The sequence below is a fragment of the Exophiala bonariae genome (genome assembly GCF_035927105.1).
Source record: "Exophiala bonariae strain CCFEE 5792 chromosome Unknown scaffold_31, whole genome shotgun sequence".
NCBI lineage: Eukaryota > Fungi > Ascomycota > Eurotiomycetes > Chaetothyriales > Herpotrichiellaceae > Exophiala > Exophiala bonariae.
Genome location: NW_027042506.1, coordinates 176973 through 195263, shown reverse-complemented (window position 1 = coordinate 195263; position 18291 = coordinate 176973). Strand labels below are relative to the sequence as shown.

Below are 18291 nucleotides of genomic sequence, written 5' to 3'. Positions count from 1 at the left end.
TGTCTTTCATGTCTTGAATGAATGAATGCTCTTCTCTGGCTGTCCCAACTTACGCCTCGTCCTCATTGTCGCCTCGATCTCGCCGTTATCATTATTCTCAACACCAAACAAAGTCACCGTCTTCCCGAGCAGGGGCACCGCCATCGAACCCGGAGATAATCTGGAACGCGCTCGCGAAAGCCCCGAAGGCGCCGCCCGCCCACAGTCGTAGCTTAAACCCTGCTTACGCGAAACCTCCTTCCGCAAGGACCAGAACTCGTCTACAGTGCACAGGCAGGCAAAGCAACTTTCCCCAATTGCCCTTCATTGACTTTTATCCACACCTACACCAACCCTCGACATTCTCTCAATTAGTTTCATTTTCATCTCCATACTGCACGATCATTCCCTCGCTCTTTTCTTCACCAGCACCGCTGCTCTCTGCGCTTTCCACGACACCAAGAATGCATGCCCTTCGGTATTGCTGACGTGAGCCGAATCTTCCGAGCCACCCTCAGATTCAGCCTCCCCATCCAGTCTATTCCCAGCATTCATCCTACCTTCGGAGTACTGACTTGGAAAGTCGTGAAAGCTGGAAACCTCAGGTGTGCTCTGTTGTTGAGCTGATTTCCCTTGTGTCAAGCCAGTCCGAGGTGGCCACCCCTAGGACCCCCTTTCACCATGGCGCAGGTACAATTTCAAGATGACACCAACGTGTCAAAGCCAGTCAAGAGAATGCGATGGGCTACAACAAGAAAGCCTGGCCGCAGCGGCTCGAAAAAGAGGATGTCTTTGCTCCAGAGGGTGCCCAAAGTGCACGTATCGGCATACGAGGAGAAGCCTTCAGGCCCTGACAACCAGGCTCATATTTCTGATGAGAGCCCCATGGGCCAACAGCAAGAACCCGAAGAGCCCGAATCACGGACAATCTACTTCAACATGCCACTGCCTCCCGAGGCAAGGAATGAGGAAGGGCATGTCAAGGCCGTATATGCAAGGAATAAAATCCGGACTGCGAAGTACACCCCACTCAGTTTCGTTCCCAAGAATCTGTGGTTCCAGTTCCACAACATCGCCAACGTATACTTTTTCTTCATCATCATTCTGAGTGTGAGTCTTACCGACCGCCGATTACCGTGCTTCTCTAACAAGGAGGTAGATTTTCTCGATATTCGGCGCCTCAAATCCAGGCCTGGGTTCCGTCCCTCTCATCTTTATCTTGACTGTAACCTCGATCAAAGACGCCGTAGAGGATTTTCGAAGAACTGTGCTGGACACGGAGCTCAATAATTCACCTGTGTATCGCCTACTCGATTGGGACAATGTCAATTCTTCAGCAGACGATGTTGGTTGGTGGAGAAATTTCAAAAAGGCCTGCACACGGTCTGTGGTCAACACCTATCGTGCCATCAAGCGTATTGGACAAAAGAAATCCAAACGGTCAGAAAAGAGTTCGGGAAAGCCTGGGCTTGAGCGGCACGGCTCCAGTGCAACGAGAGCTTCTGCACGAGCCTCCGTCTACTCGCAGCGAACTTCTTTCCACTCAACCCGCAGCCAGACCGATAATGATATTGCACTGACTCCTGTTCCTTCGCCGGGCTATCGATCAAGCCATCCCGAGAATGGCGAGCTTTCCGCTGCAGAAGCTCCAGGCAGCGCATTCTCTTACCAGACGGCCGAGGACTCAACCTTTCCGGGAGAAAATGCCCCATTCGCGCAGGCAAATCAAGAAAGCTCCAAACGCAAAAGCACTTTTGCGCCTAATAAAGATTACGGCAATATCATGAATCCCCACAAAGACATTCCGGAGCGGGCACGCTTCAAGAAAGATTATTGGAAGAATGTTCAAGTTGGAGATTTTGTTCGCATCTACAACGATGAACAGCTCCCTGCAGATATTGTGGTACTCTCAACATCGGATCCGGATGGTGCTTGCTACGTTGAGACCAAAAATCTTGATGGAGAGACAAATCTGAAAGTTCGCCATGCCCTTCAAGCCAGCCGCAAAGTCAAGCACGCACGGGATTGCGAGAGGGCCGACTTTATTATTGAGTCTGAAGCACCTCACCCAAATCTGTATTCTTATAGTGCTGTCGCGAGATGGCAACAGGCCGACCCTAAGGACCCCAATAAACCAACCCGCGAGATGGCCGAACCCATAACCATCAATAACCTCCTTCTGCGTGGATGCAGTCTGAAAAATACTGAGTGGGCTCTCGGAATTGTGGTCTTTACTGGTAGTGAGTCGAAGATTATGCTTAACGCCGGCGTTACCCCTTCCAAGCGTGCAAGAATGGCTCGTGAGCTGAATTGGAACGTCATCTACAACTTCATCATTCTGTTCTTCATGTGTCTGGTTTCTGGTATCGTTCAGGGTGTGACGTGGGCAGAAGGAACGAACTCACTTGACTTTTTCGAATTCGGCTCTATCGGAGGTAGTCCTCCACTTGACGGTTTCATCACCTTCTGGTCTGCGGTCATCTTGTTCCAGAATTTGGTTCCAATCTCTCTTTACATTACCCTCGAGATTGTCCGTTCCATTCAAGCTTTCTTCATCTGGTCAGACGTCCATATGTACTACGATAAGCTTGATTACCCGTGTACTCCCAAAAGCTGGAACATTTCAGACGATCTTGGCCAAATTGAGTACATTTTCTCGGACAAAACTGGCACCTTGACGCAGAATGTTATGGAATTCAAGAAATGCACCATCAACGGCATACCGTATGGTGAGGCTTACACAGAAGCTGAAGCTGGTATGCGTCGCCGACAGGGCGTTGATGTTGAAGCTGAAGGGGCTCGGATCCGACAAGAAATTGCAGAGGCTCGAGTTGACATGCTGAAACAGCTTCGTGAGATGCACGACAACCCGTATCTTCATGATGACGATTTGACCTTCATCGCACCCAATTTTGTGGCAGACTTGACTGGAAGGTCAGGCGAAGCACAAGCACGTGCCAATGAACACTTCATGGTGGCCCTTGCACTTTGTCACACAGTAATCACAGAAACCACCCCTGGAGACCCACCCAAGATCGAGTTCAAGGCACAGTCGCCCGATGAGGCCGCGCTCGTTGCAACTGCTCGCGATGTAGGCTTCACTGTTCTCGGTCGCACCAACGAGGATCTCCACGTCAATGTTCTTGGCGAAGATCGCACCTATCGAATTTTGAATACCCTCGAGTTCAATTCAACTCGTAAGCGTATGAGTGCCATCGTTCGAATGCCAGATGGAAAGATTATGTTGTTCTGCAAAGGTGCTGACAGCATGATCTATTCTCGATTAGCCCGCGGAGAACAGCAAGCCCTCCGTAAGAGTACGGCAGAGAACCTCGAGATGTTCGCCCGTGAAGGTTTGCGTACACTTTGTGTAGCTGAGAGGGAGCTTGACGAAGAGTTTTACCAGGAATGGAACAAGGAGCAAGAATTTGCTGCTCAGGCACTCACCGACAGAGAAGACCGTCTGGAGGAGGTTGCTGACCGAATTGAACGTGACCTTACTCTGATCGGTGGTACTGCGATCGAAGATCGTCTTCAAGATGGGGTTCCAGATACTATTGCCCTTCTTGGCCAAGCTGGTATCAAGCTGTGGGTTTTAACAGGTGACAAGGTCGAGACTGCCATCAACATCGGCTTTTCCTGCAATCTTCTTTCCAATGAGATGGATTTGATTCTATTTGACATGCCAGAGGGAAAGGTGGAGGATGCTGCCAAACTATTGGACCAGCATCTACAGACTTTCGGCCTCACAGGATCCGAAGAAGAATTGGCAGCTGCTCGCCTGATTCATGAACCGCCAGCCGCAACTCACGCCCTCATCATTGACGGCGAGTCCTTGAAATTGGTTCTGCATGATGATCTGAGACAGCGATTCCTGCTGCTTTGCAAGCAGTGTAAATCCGTTCTCTGCTGTCGGGTGAGTCCGGCACAAAAAGCCGCGGTAGTACAGCTTGTGCGCCACGGCCTCGATATCATGGCTCTGTCAATTGGTGATGGTGCCAATGATGTTGCCATGATTCAAGAAGCCGATGTTGGTGTGGGTATTGTTGGTGAAGAGGGACGACAGGCAGCCATGTCGTCGGATTATGCTATTGGACAGTTCCGATTCCTTCAACGACTAGTTCTTGTTCACGGTCGCTGGTCATATCGCCGACTGGCTGAATCCATGGCCAATTTCTTTTACAAGGTTTGTCAACCATGTTTTCTTTCACGCATCTCGTACTAATAAACCGTGTTACAGAATCTCGTGTGGACGTTTGCCCTCTTCTGGTATCAGATCTACAATAGCTTCGACATTACGTATCTGTTCGACTACACCTATATTCTACTTGTCAATCTGGTCTTTACCTCCTTCCCCGTTGGCCTGATGGGTTTTCTAGATCAAGACGTCAGCGACAAGGTTTCCCTCGCGGTGCCGCAGTTGTATCGAAGGGGCATGGAGAGGAAAGAGTGGACACAAACCAAGTTCTGGTAAGGAATTGTGCGATTGCTTTCACATTGCTAGTCTAACATTGTTGCAGGCTGTACATGGTCGATGGTCTATACCAGTCCGCTGTATGTTTCTTCATGTCCTACCTACTATTCCAACCAGCAACCTTCGAGTTGCCAAATGGACGCGGTATTTCTGATCGAAATCGTATGGGTGTCTACGTTGCTTGTACAGCCATTGTGGTCATCAACGCTTACATCTTGATGAACACATACAAGTGGGATTGGATTATGGTCCTGGTCACCAGCGTCAGTGTCCTCCTCATCTTTGCCTGGACTGGAATCTACTCTTCATTCGAATCATCATTCCAGTTCTACAAGGCAGGCGCAGAAGTCTACGGAGCACTGACATTCTGGGCTGTGCTCCTTCTTACTGTGGTCATCTGCCTTCTACCTCGTTTTACCGCCAAGTATTTCCAAAAGAATTACCGCCCATATGACATCGATGTGGTTCGTGAACAGGTTCGACAGGGGAAGTTCAAGTATCTGGATGAGTACGACGCGTACGTACCACCAAAACTGACAGATGTGTCGGGTACCTCTTCGGAACAACCCGATGAACAGCCTGCTGAGGCCGAGAACCGCAAGAATCATGCCCGATATTCAAGCATGGCTGAATCCCAACGACCAATCTATCCACCATCCGAAGCACCCACGCGTCATCCACACAGCCAGAATGGAAGCGATGGAACTGACAGGACGAAACCATCCCTTGATATGGCAAGGTACCAAGGGCAAGCCTCCACACCTGATAAGCTGAAACAAAGGCGACCTTCCTTGGAACGTGTACGTTCCTCATTTGAGCGCCAGCGACAATCTTTTGACAGATTACGACCCAGTTATGAGGGCAGTCGTGATTTCACCAGCGCAGCTCTACTGCAGCGCATGGAATCCAGCTATTCTCAGTCTAACTACTCGCAGGCAACTGGTGCACTATCACAACAAAACACGCGCAAGGCCCAGGATGCTGGGGATGAGCTTCAATAGGAGTGCTCTCATACGCCATTCCTGTTGGATGCGTCTTATGATTCTCATGTCTCTCTCTACTTTATATGAAGCTTATGGCATCTGGTAATGGCCTAGTTGGCGATTGCCGGCCCGGAATTCGTGGAGTTACAAATCATTTAGCGGATTGGAGAGCTTGTATATACTTTCTGAAAGACTATTGTGAAAAGAGGTGGAGAAGCAAAGCGCGACTCGGAATGGTGGGAACTCGTCGAACCCGGTTGGAACCCCTCCTCGACTAGTCAACCTCCGAGTCGAGTACCGCAGTATTATTATTTATGGCAAGATTGAGTTTTAATGGCAGGCAGCAAAAGCGGCTGATGAGTTAATACTGCAGCGCATGCATTCAGTGAGACCGCCTCTATCTATCCTTAGTTGTTCAATTCTGGAATCTTGTTACCGTGCTCAATCTCGCCTGTGTTGTGCTTTCGGAGGTGAGCATTTAGAACTGGGATAAGCCGGATTGAGTACTGTTGTCATTTCTTTTCTCGCCTCACGAGTTCTCTGGCCACCTGGGCACCTAAGTCAACCTAGAAGTTATGAGAGTTGTAGTTTATTCAGACTGCCTTGACCACCAAATGCTTCATGGCTAGTGCCAAGACATGTCGTTAAGTGGCTGCTTCACGGGGAAGGCGATTCACGCGACTTGACGCGCGCCGTTCCTTCTCAGGCCAGTGGCTGCGGAGAAATAATCTGCAGATCGAGAATCAAACCGTGGTAATCAACACCACCCACCAACATTACTCCAACTCACTCTACGACTCTGGTTTGTACACCAGGTCGTTCATGATCTTGTGACTCTCCATCTCTGATAAACAAACGTTTCTAGTCAACGGCCCTTTCAAATTCACCTTCGGGTGCGGGAAGGCGGCCTCACTCTCAGAATGAATGTCACCCCTCCCTTGTTCCCCAAAGTTCCTTTAATTGCGACGGGACTTCCTCACGCCTGCGCTGTGCTGCGCTCTTACTGCAGCCATGGCTGAATTCATAAGTATCCTGCAGTACGTCCTTCCTCGTTTCGTCTTCACAAAGTTGATTTCTACTAACAGAAGACAGAGAAATAAAACTCCTTCCCGAAGACGTGCACCTCTTCTGCCCAAAGAAGAACGACACAGATCCAGACCGGTTCGAAGACTTGCACAGTCTCAAGGTCGACCTGAATACAACCTCCGACCCAGACCGACAACAACGAATCGAAGAGACTGCGCAACGTAAGAGGAAGTTCATTTCATCTCTACAACTACTAGCCTACGATGGCCAAGAATCCGAGCAATATCAGCGTTTCATCTGGGACAAAATCGATGAGGCTCTTGGGAAATGTGACATCTGCATTCGTGAGTACTATGTCGGCAAAGCTGAGTTCATCAACACTCTAAGACAAGACTATGTCGAGGATGAAATCAAGACGTTTTTTGATATTATCAATCGTCGAGACATCACCCGCATCATAGAAGGTCTTTCCAACATGGAGAAGGCTTTGATTTCGGTACCTGAGAAACAGAGAGGCTTTCGGGACCTGCAGCAGAAGGATATCCATGCCCTCTTTGAGGCTCTCGTCAGTGAGCCATTCCTCCAAGACGAAGAACAGGTTCAGAAACATTTTGATGAGCCTTTCAAACTGATTCAGGCGAGGAAACCGCTTAAGATGCGAGAAATCCTTCCTGGTGCGGTTCGCTTTCTCTTTGATTCAAAGCCACTCAGACTCTCTTGGGCCACATCCGTGGTTTGGTCGAAAATCAATAGATGTCCTACTGACCTTGAGTGGGACTGGGCCATAAAGGATCAGTTGAAATTGAAGCTGGAGCACGCGGCCGATCCAGCCGACATTGCTCGGCTCTGGAGTGGATTGAAACTCATTGTGAGCAAGCTTGATGAGAACATGATTACCCATAAACTCTTCGATCTACAGCCTTCAGTGGCCACCACGGGGCTGAACCATCTAGCCAAGCGAACGCAGGCAATCCCATTCATCGTCCAAACCTGGAAACTCATTTTGGAAAAGGCTCCGGATGCTTTCTGGCAAGGAATGCAGTCGGTGCCCTCACACACGATTGTTGAACAAGTCTTCTCAAGTCCACATTTCAACAAGTGTCTCCAAGAATCTATCAATCAACCTGAACTACCAGAGTTGGACGTGCTATCCTGGATACCTTCATTCCTCAGATCTCACAAGCCTGCAAACCGTCTGCCTGCCTCGCAGACCCTTGTCTACCAGCTATTCGAGAGAGTCGACGATATCAACCTGAGCCTTCCAGTCAGAACTGCTTGCTTTGAAATGGCCGTGAAAGTTCTTCTAGAAACCATTGTTGTCTTTTCTGACAACGAGAAGAATAGGCAGGCTGTTGAGCGGTTGGTTCTGTCAGACACCCTCAGTTTGATCGGGCACAGAATTGATCAGATACTGAAGCCAAAAGACTTGTCATTGGCAAACTCACCATCGACTGCTACTAAGGATAATATTATGAGTATTATCCGGAACGCTGTCGCTCTTGAGTGCCAATGTTTAAAGTCAGATTTTGAGATACTGTCGAGAAAAGAATCTCTGCCGCACGGGTCTAGCTCTTACACACCTGAGATATGGGTGTCAATCATTGCCAACCTGAGAGACGATGACACTGCACTATCCTCTGCCGCATTGCTCGGTACCATGTCTTTACCCGGGCTCGAGCAGTTCCGAGTGAAGACTGGAGACCCGCTTTCAAAGGAAAAGACGACATTCAACCTGATCTTTACAAAACTCACTGGAATGGTGGCCAAAGTGCTTGAGCGAATTACTGAGTTTAGCCCTACGCACCTCGATACTCTGTTCAGAGCACAGAATACCAGCATGGCTTTGATTGCAGCGTTATTCTCGTCAGACGAAAGCACTTACCAGGCTGCAATTGAGCTGATCAAGAATATCAGCGGCGAGTCTGGCAGAAAGGAGGCTCTAGCGCATCTCATCGATGCATTCCTCGGTACAACGATCTATGGGCTATGTTGGACATATCGAAGGATAGCCAATTTCAAGACTTTCACCTCGGTTCCTCGAATGCTCAAGAACGGCATGGAAATTCTTGATGTTTTGTGCAATCCCACTGACGGTCAATTGAGACGAAGCAACATCTCTAACAGAGATGCTTCTGCAGTCTCGAACTACTGGTCCTATCAATGGATTGCTCTTCGGGTGATTTTCAGCCAGGCAGAACGGTGGTCCATCGAGGCCCATAGCAAGGAAGCGATGATGGAGGTATGCCGCGATACAATGCAGTATGCACGCCAGTTGTTCGATCAGTACGCTGTGTTTGCGAGTGTTCTGATTGCTGCAAAGCCTGACAGGGAAAAGGAGATCCCTATGCAATTATTGGATCCGGGTGATGCACAGTTGGGATCTCCTCTTCAAGCACTTGATGCCATGTCCAAATGGTTAAGACTTCGTGATGAATATCTTGCCGACACCTTGGTCTCTCTCATCGAACGTATGCTGGATCAGTTAAAACGCCATCAGGCAGTCGCAACCGATAATGATGGACTTGCATATGTTCAAGAAGTCGCCACAAAATCTTCCATCAAGACCATCCTCTCCCCCTCTCAGAAGGCTCGGCTTGTACGAGCATTGGAACAATACTATGGCCGGCAGATAGAGAAGCCAGTTGCTAAGAAACAAGCGACGCTGAACATCAAAGACTGGACTGACTCTGCTGCTGTGTCTCAGTCAAGAGTTTCGTCCAAGGCTAATAGTGCAGACGAATTTGGGGATGACGATATTCCAGATGATGAGCTGATTGAGATGACAAGCAGGGCCGCAGACCCTCGTAAGTCGACAAATGCACCAATCGAGCGAAAGACCATCAAGCCTCTTGTGACCAAGTCGCTCAAGCCTGTCAAACCAAAAGCGCCCTCCCTTTCTGCTGTCGAGCAAGCAGCAAACAGATCCGAACAGGCGAAAGCCTTTATCGAAAATCGGAAGCGAGAGGAGGCAGCTCGCAAGCTGCGAGACAAAGAAGCTGCTCTAAGACTCCGAGGGCAGACTGGCGTTGGCCAGCAAACAAGTGGCCAGGGATCCGGTATGGCAGGCCTCGGAGTGCAGGGCAAGGACCATTCCTTGGGACGAAGTGATTTGATGGTTTCCGATGATAGTGTCTCGGATTCTGACTCTGATGAAGATGAGCTCTTCGGGCCTAGTCGACGGGGACCAACCGTGCGCACTCAAGGTGGCCGGCGTTCAGTAATTCCACAAGGCCCAGTGCGCGTCAAAAGAGCCATGCAAACACAGAGAGATATGAGATCACGCCTAGCTCCCGACCTGGACGATCTCCATAAAACTATCCTAAGTTGGGACTTCTTTGCAGAGACCGAACTCCCACCCAATTCGACCAAAGATGACTACACACTGGTGTCCAGCACTTTCAGATCCGCCGAAGACTACCAGAAGACCTTCGAACCATTATTATTGCTCGAAGGATGGCAACAATTCAGATCTGCTCGTGAAGAAGGTAATTTCAAACCATTTGAGATCAAGATTTCCAATTCCTTGATTGTCGATAGCTTCTTGGAGCTCAACTCGGAAATGCCGTTCTCGGAGGGCAGGGATCTTGGTGTCAGCGCAACGGATATCGTGCTTCTATCAAAATCGAAAACCCCTGACCGCGACCCCAATGAGCCTCACTGTCTGGCCCGGGTGAAGGAGATCACCCGGAAGAAAGGTGCCATCCAGATCGTCTACAAAATCAGCGCTTCCAACAACTCCTTACGCCCTTTTCTCAACAACAAGGCAAGTATCTACGGTGTTTCAGTCAACTCACTTGCAACTCTAGAGCGAGAATATGGTGCTTTGAAGGCTTTGCCATACTACTATCTGAGCGATTACATCGTCAAAGCCGAGCCTTCAGGCATGCTCGAATACTCGGAACAGGAGTTACTTCCCCTGACTTCCACGTATAATGTCAACCTTGCACAAGCCAAGGCTGTCAAGTCCGCTCTCGATAACGACGCATTCACTCTTGTCCAAGGACCTCCCGGATCGGGAAAGACCAAGACTATCTGTGCTCTCGTCGGTGCCATGTTGACCGCTCCTGGCAAGCGACCCAAGAGCTACACCTCCCGGGTGAACACTTCTGGTGGCATCTCTGACACTGTACCAAACAAAATCCTGATTTGTGCGCCCAGTAACGCAGCAGTTGACGAACTAGTTATAAGACTCAAGGAAGGTGTCACATTGATGGATGGCACACAGGAGAACCTCCCTGTCGTCCGTCTGGGGCGTTCTGAAGCCATAAACAGTCAGGTCAAGGATGTCACCCTGGAGGAGCTGGTGAACGCCAAGCTCAACTTGAATGCACCTCAAGACCCCAGAGAAGATATTCACTCGGTAATGAAGGAGCACAAAGCTGTATCCGAGAGCCTTCACGAACTTCGAAATAAGATCAATAGTCAACGTGCAGAAGGTAAAACAGTGGAGTCAGCGGATGAACAGTTGATGGACATGATGAAACGCAAACAAGGTGGCTTGTCGACACAGATTGACAAGATGAGAGAGAAACAGAACACTGCTTCGCGCGATTCAGAATTGAATCGAAGAAGAGCTCAGCAAGAAGTCTTGAACAATGCGAAGGTACTCTGCGCCACTCTCAGTGGTAGTGGTCACGAACTATTCCAGGGTCTCAGTATTGACTTCGATACTGTTATCATTGACGAGGCCGCCCAGTCAATCGAGCTTTCAGCACTTATCCCACTGAAGTACAATTGTGCCAAGTGCATCCTAGTTGGTGATCCGAAACAGCTTCCACCAACTGTTCTTTCAAGGCAAGCAGCGAAGTTTCAATACGAGCAAAGTTTGTTTGCACGAATGGAGAAGAATCACCAAAAGGATGTTCATCTACTGGATACCCAGTATCGTATGCATCCAGATATCAGTCTCTTCCCCAGCAAGGCCTTTTATGATAGCCGACTCAAGGATGGCCCGAATATGGCTCAGCTTCGCAGACGACCATGGCATAACAGCGAAATTCTTGCGCCCTACCGGTTCTTTGACGTTCAAGGAATGAGTCATTCGAGCACGAAAGGCCATTCGCTGGTCAATGTTGCCGAGCTTAATGTTGCTATGCAGCTCTACGACCGGTTGACGACCGATGTTCACAAATATGACTTTTCAGGGAAGATTGGTATCATCACTCCGTATAAAGGACAACTCCGAGAGCTCAGACTACGTTTCCAGCAACGTTACGGCGAAAGTATCCTCTCAAAGATTGAATTCAATACCACTGATGCATTTCAGGGTCGAGAATGTGAAATCATTATCTTTTCCTGCGTCAGAGCATCTACTCAGGGTATTGGTTTCTTGAAGGATATTCGCCGCATGAATGTCGGTTTGACTCGAGCCAAATCGTCTCTTTGGATTCTAGGCAACTCAGAGGCATTGATTCAAGGAGAATTCTGGCGAGCTTTGGTGGAAGATGCCAGAACTAGGCAGGCTTACACTGAAGGTGACATCATGAGTCTTCTGCGTCGTCCCCTTCTCACAGACGACATGATGAAGGATGACCTCGAGATGATGGACGTAGATGCAACTGTTCCCAAGCCAGAAAGTGAGGGGCCCGCAAAGCGCAATAGCGAGCTCATGTCAGGTGTGACAGAATCTTCAACCGCGATCTCAAGAGTTACCAAAAAGGAATCCACTTCTCGCACGTCGTCAGGTCGTAGCACGCCACTGGCTTCAAGACCGAGCAGCGCTCTTTCTCGGAATTCATCTACCACTTCTTCAGTCACGAAACCGGAGCGCCGAGAGTCTAACAAAGTCGAATCATTGCGAGATAATTCAAAGAAAGACAACAAAAAGAGCGACTCTTTGCCTTCACCTGGGAATCATGAAGCCGAAGTGGGTCCTCAACCAGTTACCAGCCAATATGACATTGGCGTTTATGGTCCATCAGGGGGCTCCAATGGGCTCAATACCCAGGGCAACTGCGTCATCTGCGGATCTTATGCTCATTATAGCTTCAATTGTGATCATCCAGAGGCTTTCAAGGCTGCAATTGGGACATGCCTTCGATGCCATCTGCCAGGCCACTTAGTTGGTAGCTGTTCCGATCCACGATGCATAGAATGCGGTGAAGTGGGACATCAAACCAAGGATTGCAAAGCTTTGGATAAATACAAATTGACGCGTGATCAGCAGGAGACTGTCAAGAGAGAAGAGATTAAGTGGGGTCGGATTCGTGATAAGGAACGCGAGCGCCGAGCTCAGAAGCAGCTTGGTGAACATGGAGCAACAGTCCCAGTTGTCAAGAGCAGCATTCCCCAAGGGCCAGCTGCATTGACCCAAGCGAAGAGAAAGCAAGAGGAGGGGATGCGAGATCAGAACAAAAATAAAGTTCCTCGCGTGGACAGCAGTAATTCCAATGATCGCCTACCAAGACCACGCACCTCAAATGCTCTCCAACCTAATGCTATTCCACCTCACCCTCGCTCCGGCATACGTCCGCCAGAAAATGCTCCTGCTGGACCAGGTCTTCCCAGACAGCCACCAAATGGTCCAAATGGCAGACCTGGAATGCCGCCAGGACCTACAGGACCACCAATTATCCGTCGCAAGAAAGCCAACGCCGATGCTATGTTTGTCACGAAAAAGCGTTGAAGAAGAAAACGGGTATGACCTGACACTTACAACTGTGAACAGATGCATTGAAAGTATTTTCAGCGTAGACTCGTGGAGCCTGCTACTGGGTCAGATATGCTTCATTCAGTAGATGCAAGGGTTATTGGTAGAAAACAAGCATACAGCAGCGCAGTTTCACCCTCAGTCTTGGAAAGAAAGGAAAATTCGGTCTCCCTCCAACCAATGGTTGGTACATCCGTGCAGAAAGACAGCTTAAAAGGCAGAACCAGGAGTGGGTGCCATCACATTGGTACTGGGATGTAGATATCGAGCCTTGCTTAGTTATCTTCCTACCTGATGTGGTCAACGCTCTCAAATGAAACACGACTTCAGTGATATAACGTGGGTCACAGCGTAGAGTGAGAGAAGTTTCCTATTATATTCGCCGCGAACTTGGAGTCTGCGTCACCTCCCCCGTAGGTGCCAAGAGCAATACTTGAGATTTTGAGGACTGATACAATCATCTAGGGACCACGCAAGTGTCTCACGAATGAATAGGTACTCTCTGGAGGACTCAACTGGACGGGAAAGGAATGGAATGAAATGCAATGTTTAAGTGCAAGCTCTTTCATGATTATATAGTCTCAATGAATAATAGGTATCTGGTTCCAGGAACTAAGTAGTCTATTTTGGCTGCCTGGTACAGCAACGGTACTTATGTAGCACAAGAAAGAAAAAGTGGTCTTCGACAGTGTGGTAGGTAGTAGGGAAACAGGTATAGGCATCGATATAAGTATGCCTCGCGTCATGAGTGCGGTCATTGAAGTTCGTACATTCAAATTTCATTAGCATCGTATGTCCGCATAATATTTGCCTTTGCCTCTGCGACAGCAACGACCTCGGGCTATCATCTCCAGAGCTGTCTTGAGAGACGTTGACCACCATGCCCTTGTCAATAGACAAGGCGATGTGATAAAGATGGACATTCCCATGTATCACTTTTGTCCGCTCGCTAGAAATGCATGAACTGGTCGATCGCACGATCCATTTGCTCGGTACTGGTCAGCACATGGTTGACGCTGAGTCTCGTGGCGTTGCGCTGGTTTTCGACTTCGCTGTCGAAGGAGTCGTCGCTTTTGATCCGGAGCCTTGCGGGCCTGCCACCGCCGCTGCGGCGCGAGGAGTGCCGGTCTTGCGCAATCTGTGTCAACGTTCGATATTTCAGTCCGCTGTCTTTGCTGAGCGTGTGGTGGTGCTGGGGGTGGTCGTTGCTGAGGTCTAGGTAATCGCGAGCTTGGGTCGAGAAGCTGAGAAGGCTCATCTCTTCAGGCAGCTTTCCGCGTGGGATGATTTGAGCCACTGGCGGCGGTTGGTGGAGGGACATGTTGGTGATGGAGGCTTTGCCTTGACTGGTTGGTTTCTCGCGCGTGGTTGGCCGTGGTTCCAGGCGGCTGCTACCGTCTGGTTTGGGACAGTCGACCTTTGTGGTGGCTGGCTTGAAGGGCTTGATGATGTTGACAGTCGGACTGTGGTCGTAATCTAAGGGGTCGGTCATTGAGGCGTCGTCTGCAGATGCTTTTGTCGCATCGGTGGTGTTTGCGCTAGCCGATCCTGAGGCTGTACTATGGGCACCTGGACTATTTGGTCTCTGACAGCGAGCCTTGGAAGCAAATTGACCCTTCTTGTCGATAGGAGAGCCTAAGCTGATCTTGGACGCCCTAATGGTTCTGGTGTCGCTTGTCCTTTGGTTAGTGTTGCGACGAGAGGCTCTGTGGGTCTCTTCAGGGGTTGAGTAGTCCGTCAAAGTTGAGAGTCCAGATGGGTCTTTCACACCTCGGGCACGATTCATCGGAGCAATCACTCTAATCATCATCTGAATCTGATCAGCTTGGTTGCGAAGTCTCTCCTCCTGCTTCACGATTGTAGATCGGTAATAGTCGAGGGCCTGCTCCAGAGTTTTAACATGACCAATGTCATTACTGTTCCACCTTCTTCTCTTGTTTCTGCGATTCATGGTTTGCTTTGAGGACTTCGCATTCAATGATGGTACAACGGTATTAGACTCATCACTGGAGCTGCTCAAATTCCTATTGACACTTCTCATGGGCCTCTTATGCTTCTTGACTCCAGTGTGACTCGACTTTCCAGATGCTGAGACCTGACTTTTGAGGCTGTAGATACTGGCACGATTTCGGATGTTCTTTAAAGGACTTCCATGGATGGAAGCTGCATCCTTCAGGTTCGATGGGCATCTTGAGTGCTTCATCTTCTGCTGTGGGCTCGCGCTGCAACTGTTGAGACTGCCAATACTTGGAGCAGGGCTCATGGTTCCTGCCTTGAAGCGAGTAGTAACAGGGTCTGTATCGACAACTATAAAGATGTTGCTTTGTGAGAGTATTTGGCGAGGACGAGAGGACGGATGATAGTTGGAGCTAGCCTTGGATAATTGGCGACTGTGAATGTTATGCATCACCTGATGATGCTGCGCTCTAGAATTCCCGCGAGAGAGCATTGGACTAATCAAACTTGTAGGTCTTGATTCGGGGACTTCAGGAAATTGGTCAAGTTCGTCATAAGAGGGTTTATGCACCGGTGAATGGGTGACAGTGTTGTTCTTAACATCCTCAGAGGATGACTGTTTCTGTAGCAAAGGGATAACTTGCCCTGAAGAATCCGGCAGGTTGATATCAGACTTCGAAGAGGCTAAGTCCCGCAGTCGCTTCTCTTTGACCTTTTCGGCACGCGGACCAGATATGTTGTGCTTCATATATGATCGTGTTGAACTTGAGGAACCGTCGGATGTCAGTGATACCGCCGAAGGTATGTTCCTCATAGCCATGAGTTTGAGGCTCAATATATCGGTCTGATTGGAAGGCGTATGGACAAGATTTTCCACGTTATGAGAGGTCCTAGCAACAGAGTCGGAAGGTTCAATGGAACCCAGTGTATGAATTGTCGATATAGAACTTCTCGGATTGACGTGGGCTGCCAGCTTGCGAGAATGCCCTCGCAAAGTATCAATTGAAAGGCGTGGGAGACCAATGCTTGCTTCTTGGGGCAAGGCTGGAAGAGGACGTTCTGGTGGGATACTCGGTGGTCCATCTGATTTGGGCTCTGATAATCTATGGAAGTGCAAATGACCGTGGCTTCTTGACGGCTGCGAAGGCTGGCGGGTCTGGACTTGCGCTTCTATCTTGGTCAGGGTGTCTGTGCTCATTGCCGACATTGGGCTTTTCATAGAATGACGTGAAGATGCGGATGAAGGGATTCGAACAATAGGCTCAGCCAAGGATCTGTTCCTGCTATCTCCAGTAGGTGGACCTGTACTTCCAAACTTGTGTAATGGGATATCGGAACGGGGTGACCTCTTTCTTTGCGGTAATGTTGCAAATGATAGATCGTCCTTCATCAGATGCACGGCAGACGATTGTGCGCCATGTGCATGAAAATGGGGTGTGGAGCTGGATGTTATTGTTATATGAGGTACATGAGGTACCAGCTCAGGGCTATTTGGGCATGCTGTGACTGGCTCCGCTGCAAGGGCTGCCTGTATGGTTATTTTCTCATAGGGGTTTCCCTCCTGGGCACAATTCTTGTGACTCAATGCTGCCTGCTCAGCGATTCGTAATGAGGAGCTGCTTGTCTCCAAGGTCGGGACCAAAAGCCAATCTCGGTTAAAGTCCATGTTCTTGAGAATGTCCATACATTCTTTGGAGAATCTGCTATCTTTTTCCGGGTCATGCAGTGAGAGGACAGGGGATGGTGGCACTTGTCGAACTGAGTTCTCCTTTTGGGCGCCCTCATCTTGATGAACAAAACTGCCTTGGGTCGCGCTCGGTCTGGTTGTATTTCGCTTCACAGAAGAGGCTCGTCGTCTATGCTTTGCTTTAAATCCAATTCCTGCTATTGCTGGTACTGGGATCCGAGTGCCCCTGCGGCCGATCGCCCTGTCTCGAGACTTTGTTGGCGTAGCTCGCCGGCTCTGGGGATAGAGATCATGCTTGGGAAGTGTTGTTCCACGTGTGGTTGTCAGTATTGTTGCTTTGACATTTTCCCAATACTTCGACGCCACATGTGGGCACAAGTTAGATTCCTGGGGGTTAGGGCTGTTGTCATCGAGGTATCCATGGTTTTCTGGCTCCTCTATCCTCGGAAGCATAGCTGGGAGCCGTTTAAGCTCGGCCCGTTGTTGTTCGAACGATTCTTCACGCTTGGAAAGCATGCGATCATCGGGTTCTTGCGCAGTGTTCAGCTCCTGTTGCAGTCTCTCTTTTGGTGGTGGTGTTGGCGGAGGTGGACCGGGGCCATATTTCTTGGCCCAACGTCGTGATTGTTGAAATTGAGGGAGCCTCGACGCGGTATTCTGAGGTACCAATGACGGAATTCCGTCATGTTTGCGAATTGTTGGACTGGGGCAAGATTCTCCATCCCCACGAGTGCACGGCCGGTGACTTTCAATCGAGATTTTTGGTAGCTTCGGTAATGATTTATTCGCTGACCTGAGATGTGATTCGGTTGACATGATGGTGTCAGGTGGAATGGTGCTACTGGCAAAGCATATCTTGCTCTGTTGTTAGAAGGGTAGTCCAGCAGGGTGGCACAGGTCCTTGCAGATTGCTTTCGTGGTATGGAGTACTCTATGGGTCACATGGAAGGAAAAGAGTCTCACGTCAACATAAAATCTCGAAATGGTCCGTGGGAGAGAGCATTCCTGATTTATCTTCCGCCATGGAATGCGCAAAACCCCCGTTTGGACAATTAAGTCTACCGAAAGTGCTAGACAGGTTTCTGCGCATCATGAGCCTGTGGAAGACCTTCTCCACAGCAGCCGTCGCCTTTCAACGAAGAAATCTGTCAGATACTGACATGTTCAAAGAGGCTGGGTCAAGCAAGGGACTTCCTAGAAACAGAAACAGGAGGGGTAGTGTGTGACAGGTCGCATCAGAGTAGCCCCAGAAAGGATGAGGTCACATAACGTACAAGGGAGTCATGAAATAAGGTTCTTGACAGCTGGTAGTGAACAGTGAGTTCTCTGACAGCCGGTAGGCAACTGTGGCGACTTGACGGATGCTAGGGAAGGACGCAGAGACATCCGAGTTATGGTTGGCGATCTGTTCAGGAGCAGGAGCCTCGTATTTCAGTCGCATGACTTCCAAAGGGGGGTTCTGAACTGATCAGCAAGCACTGGGAGCAGCTGTAGGACCTGTGCAAGGGAGCCTTGATGCCCTCGTTTATCTGGAGTA

General features: G+C 49.4%; 3 protein-coding genes across 3 annotated transcripts; 2 read left to right on the top strand and 1 right to left on the bottom strand.

Moving 5' to 3' along the window:
• Positions 1–660: 660 nt before the first annotated feature.
• LTR84_008410 (uncharacterized protein) lies at positions 661–5454 on the top strand (the record flags this gene model as incomplete). The annotated part of the gene is made up of 4 exons (XM_064851956.1): positions 661–1089; positions 1139–4165; positions 4220–4449; positions 4500–5454. 4 exons carry the CDS (start codon positions 661–663, stop codon positions 5452–5454), a joined length of 4641 nt encoding a protein of 1546 aa, XP_064701861.1.
• Positions 5455–6447: 993 nt separating this feature from the next.
• LTR84_008409 (uncharacterized protein) lies at positions 6448–13087 on the top strand (the record flags this gene model as incomplete). Its single annotated transcript, XM_064851955.1, has 2 exons — positions 6448–6473; positions 6529–13087. The coding sequence occupies 2 exons, from the start codon at positions 6448–6450 to the stop codon at positions 13085–13087; spliced, it is 6585 nt and encodes a 2194-aa protein (XP_064701860.1).
• A 973-nt stretch (positions 13088–14060) lies between these two features.
• On the bottom strand, positions 14061–17570 carry LTR84_008408 (uncharacterized protein; the record flags this gene model as incomplete). The annotated part of the gene is made up of 1 exon (XM_064851954.1): positions 14061–17570. The coding sequence occupies one exon, from the start codon at positions 17568–17570 to the stop codon at positions 14061–14063; it is 3510 nt and encodes a 1169-aa protein (XP_064701859.1).
• Positions 17571–18291: the final 721 nt, after the last annotated feature.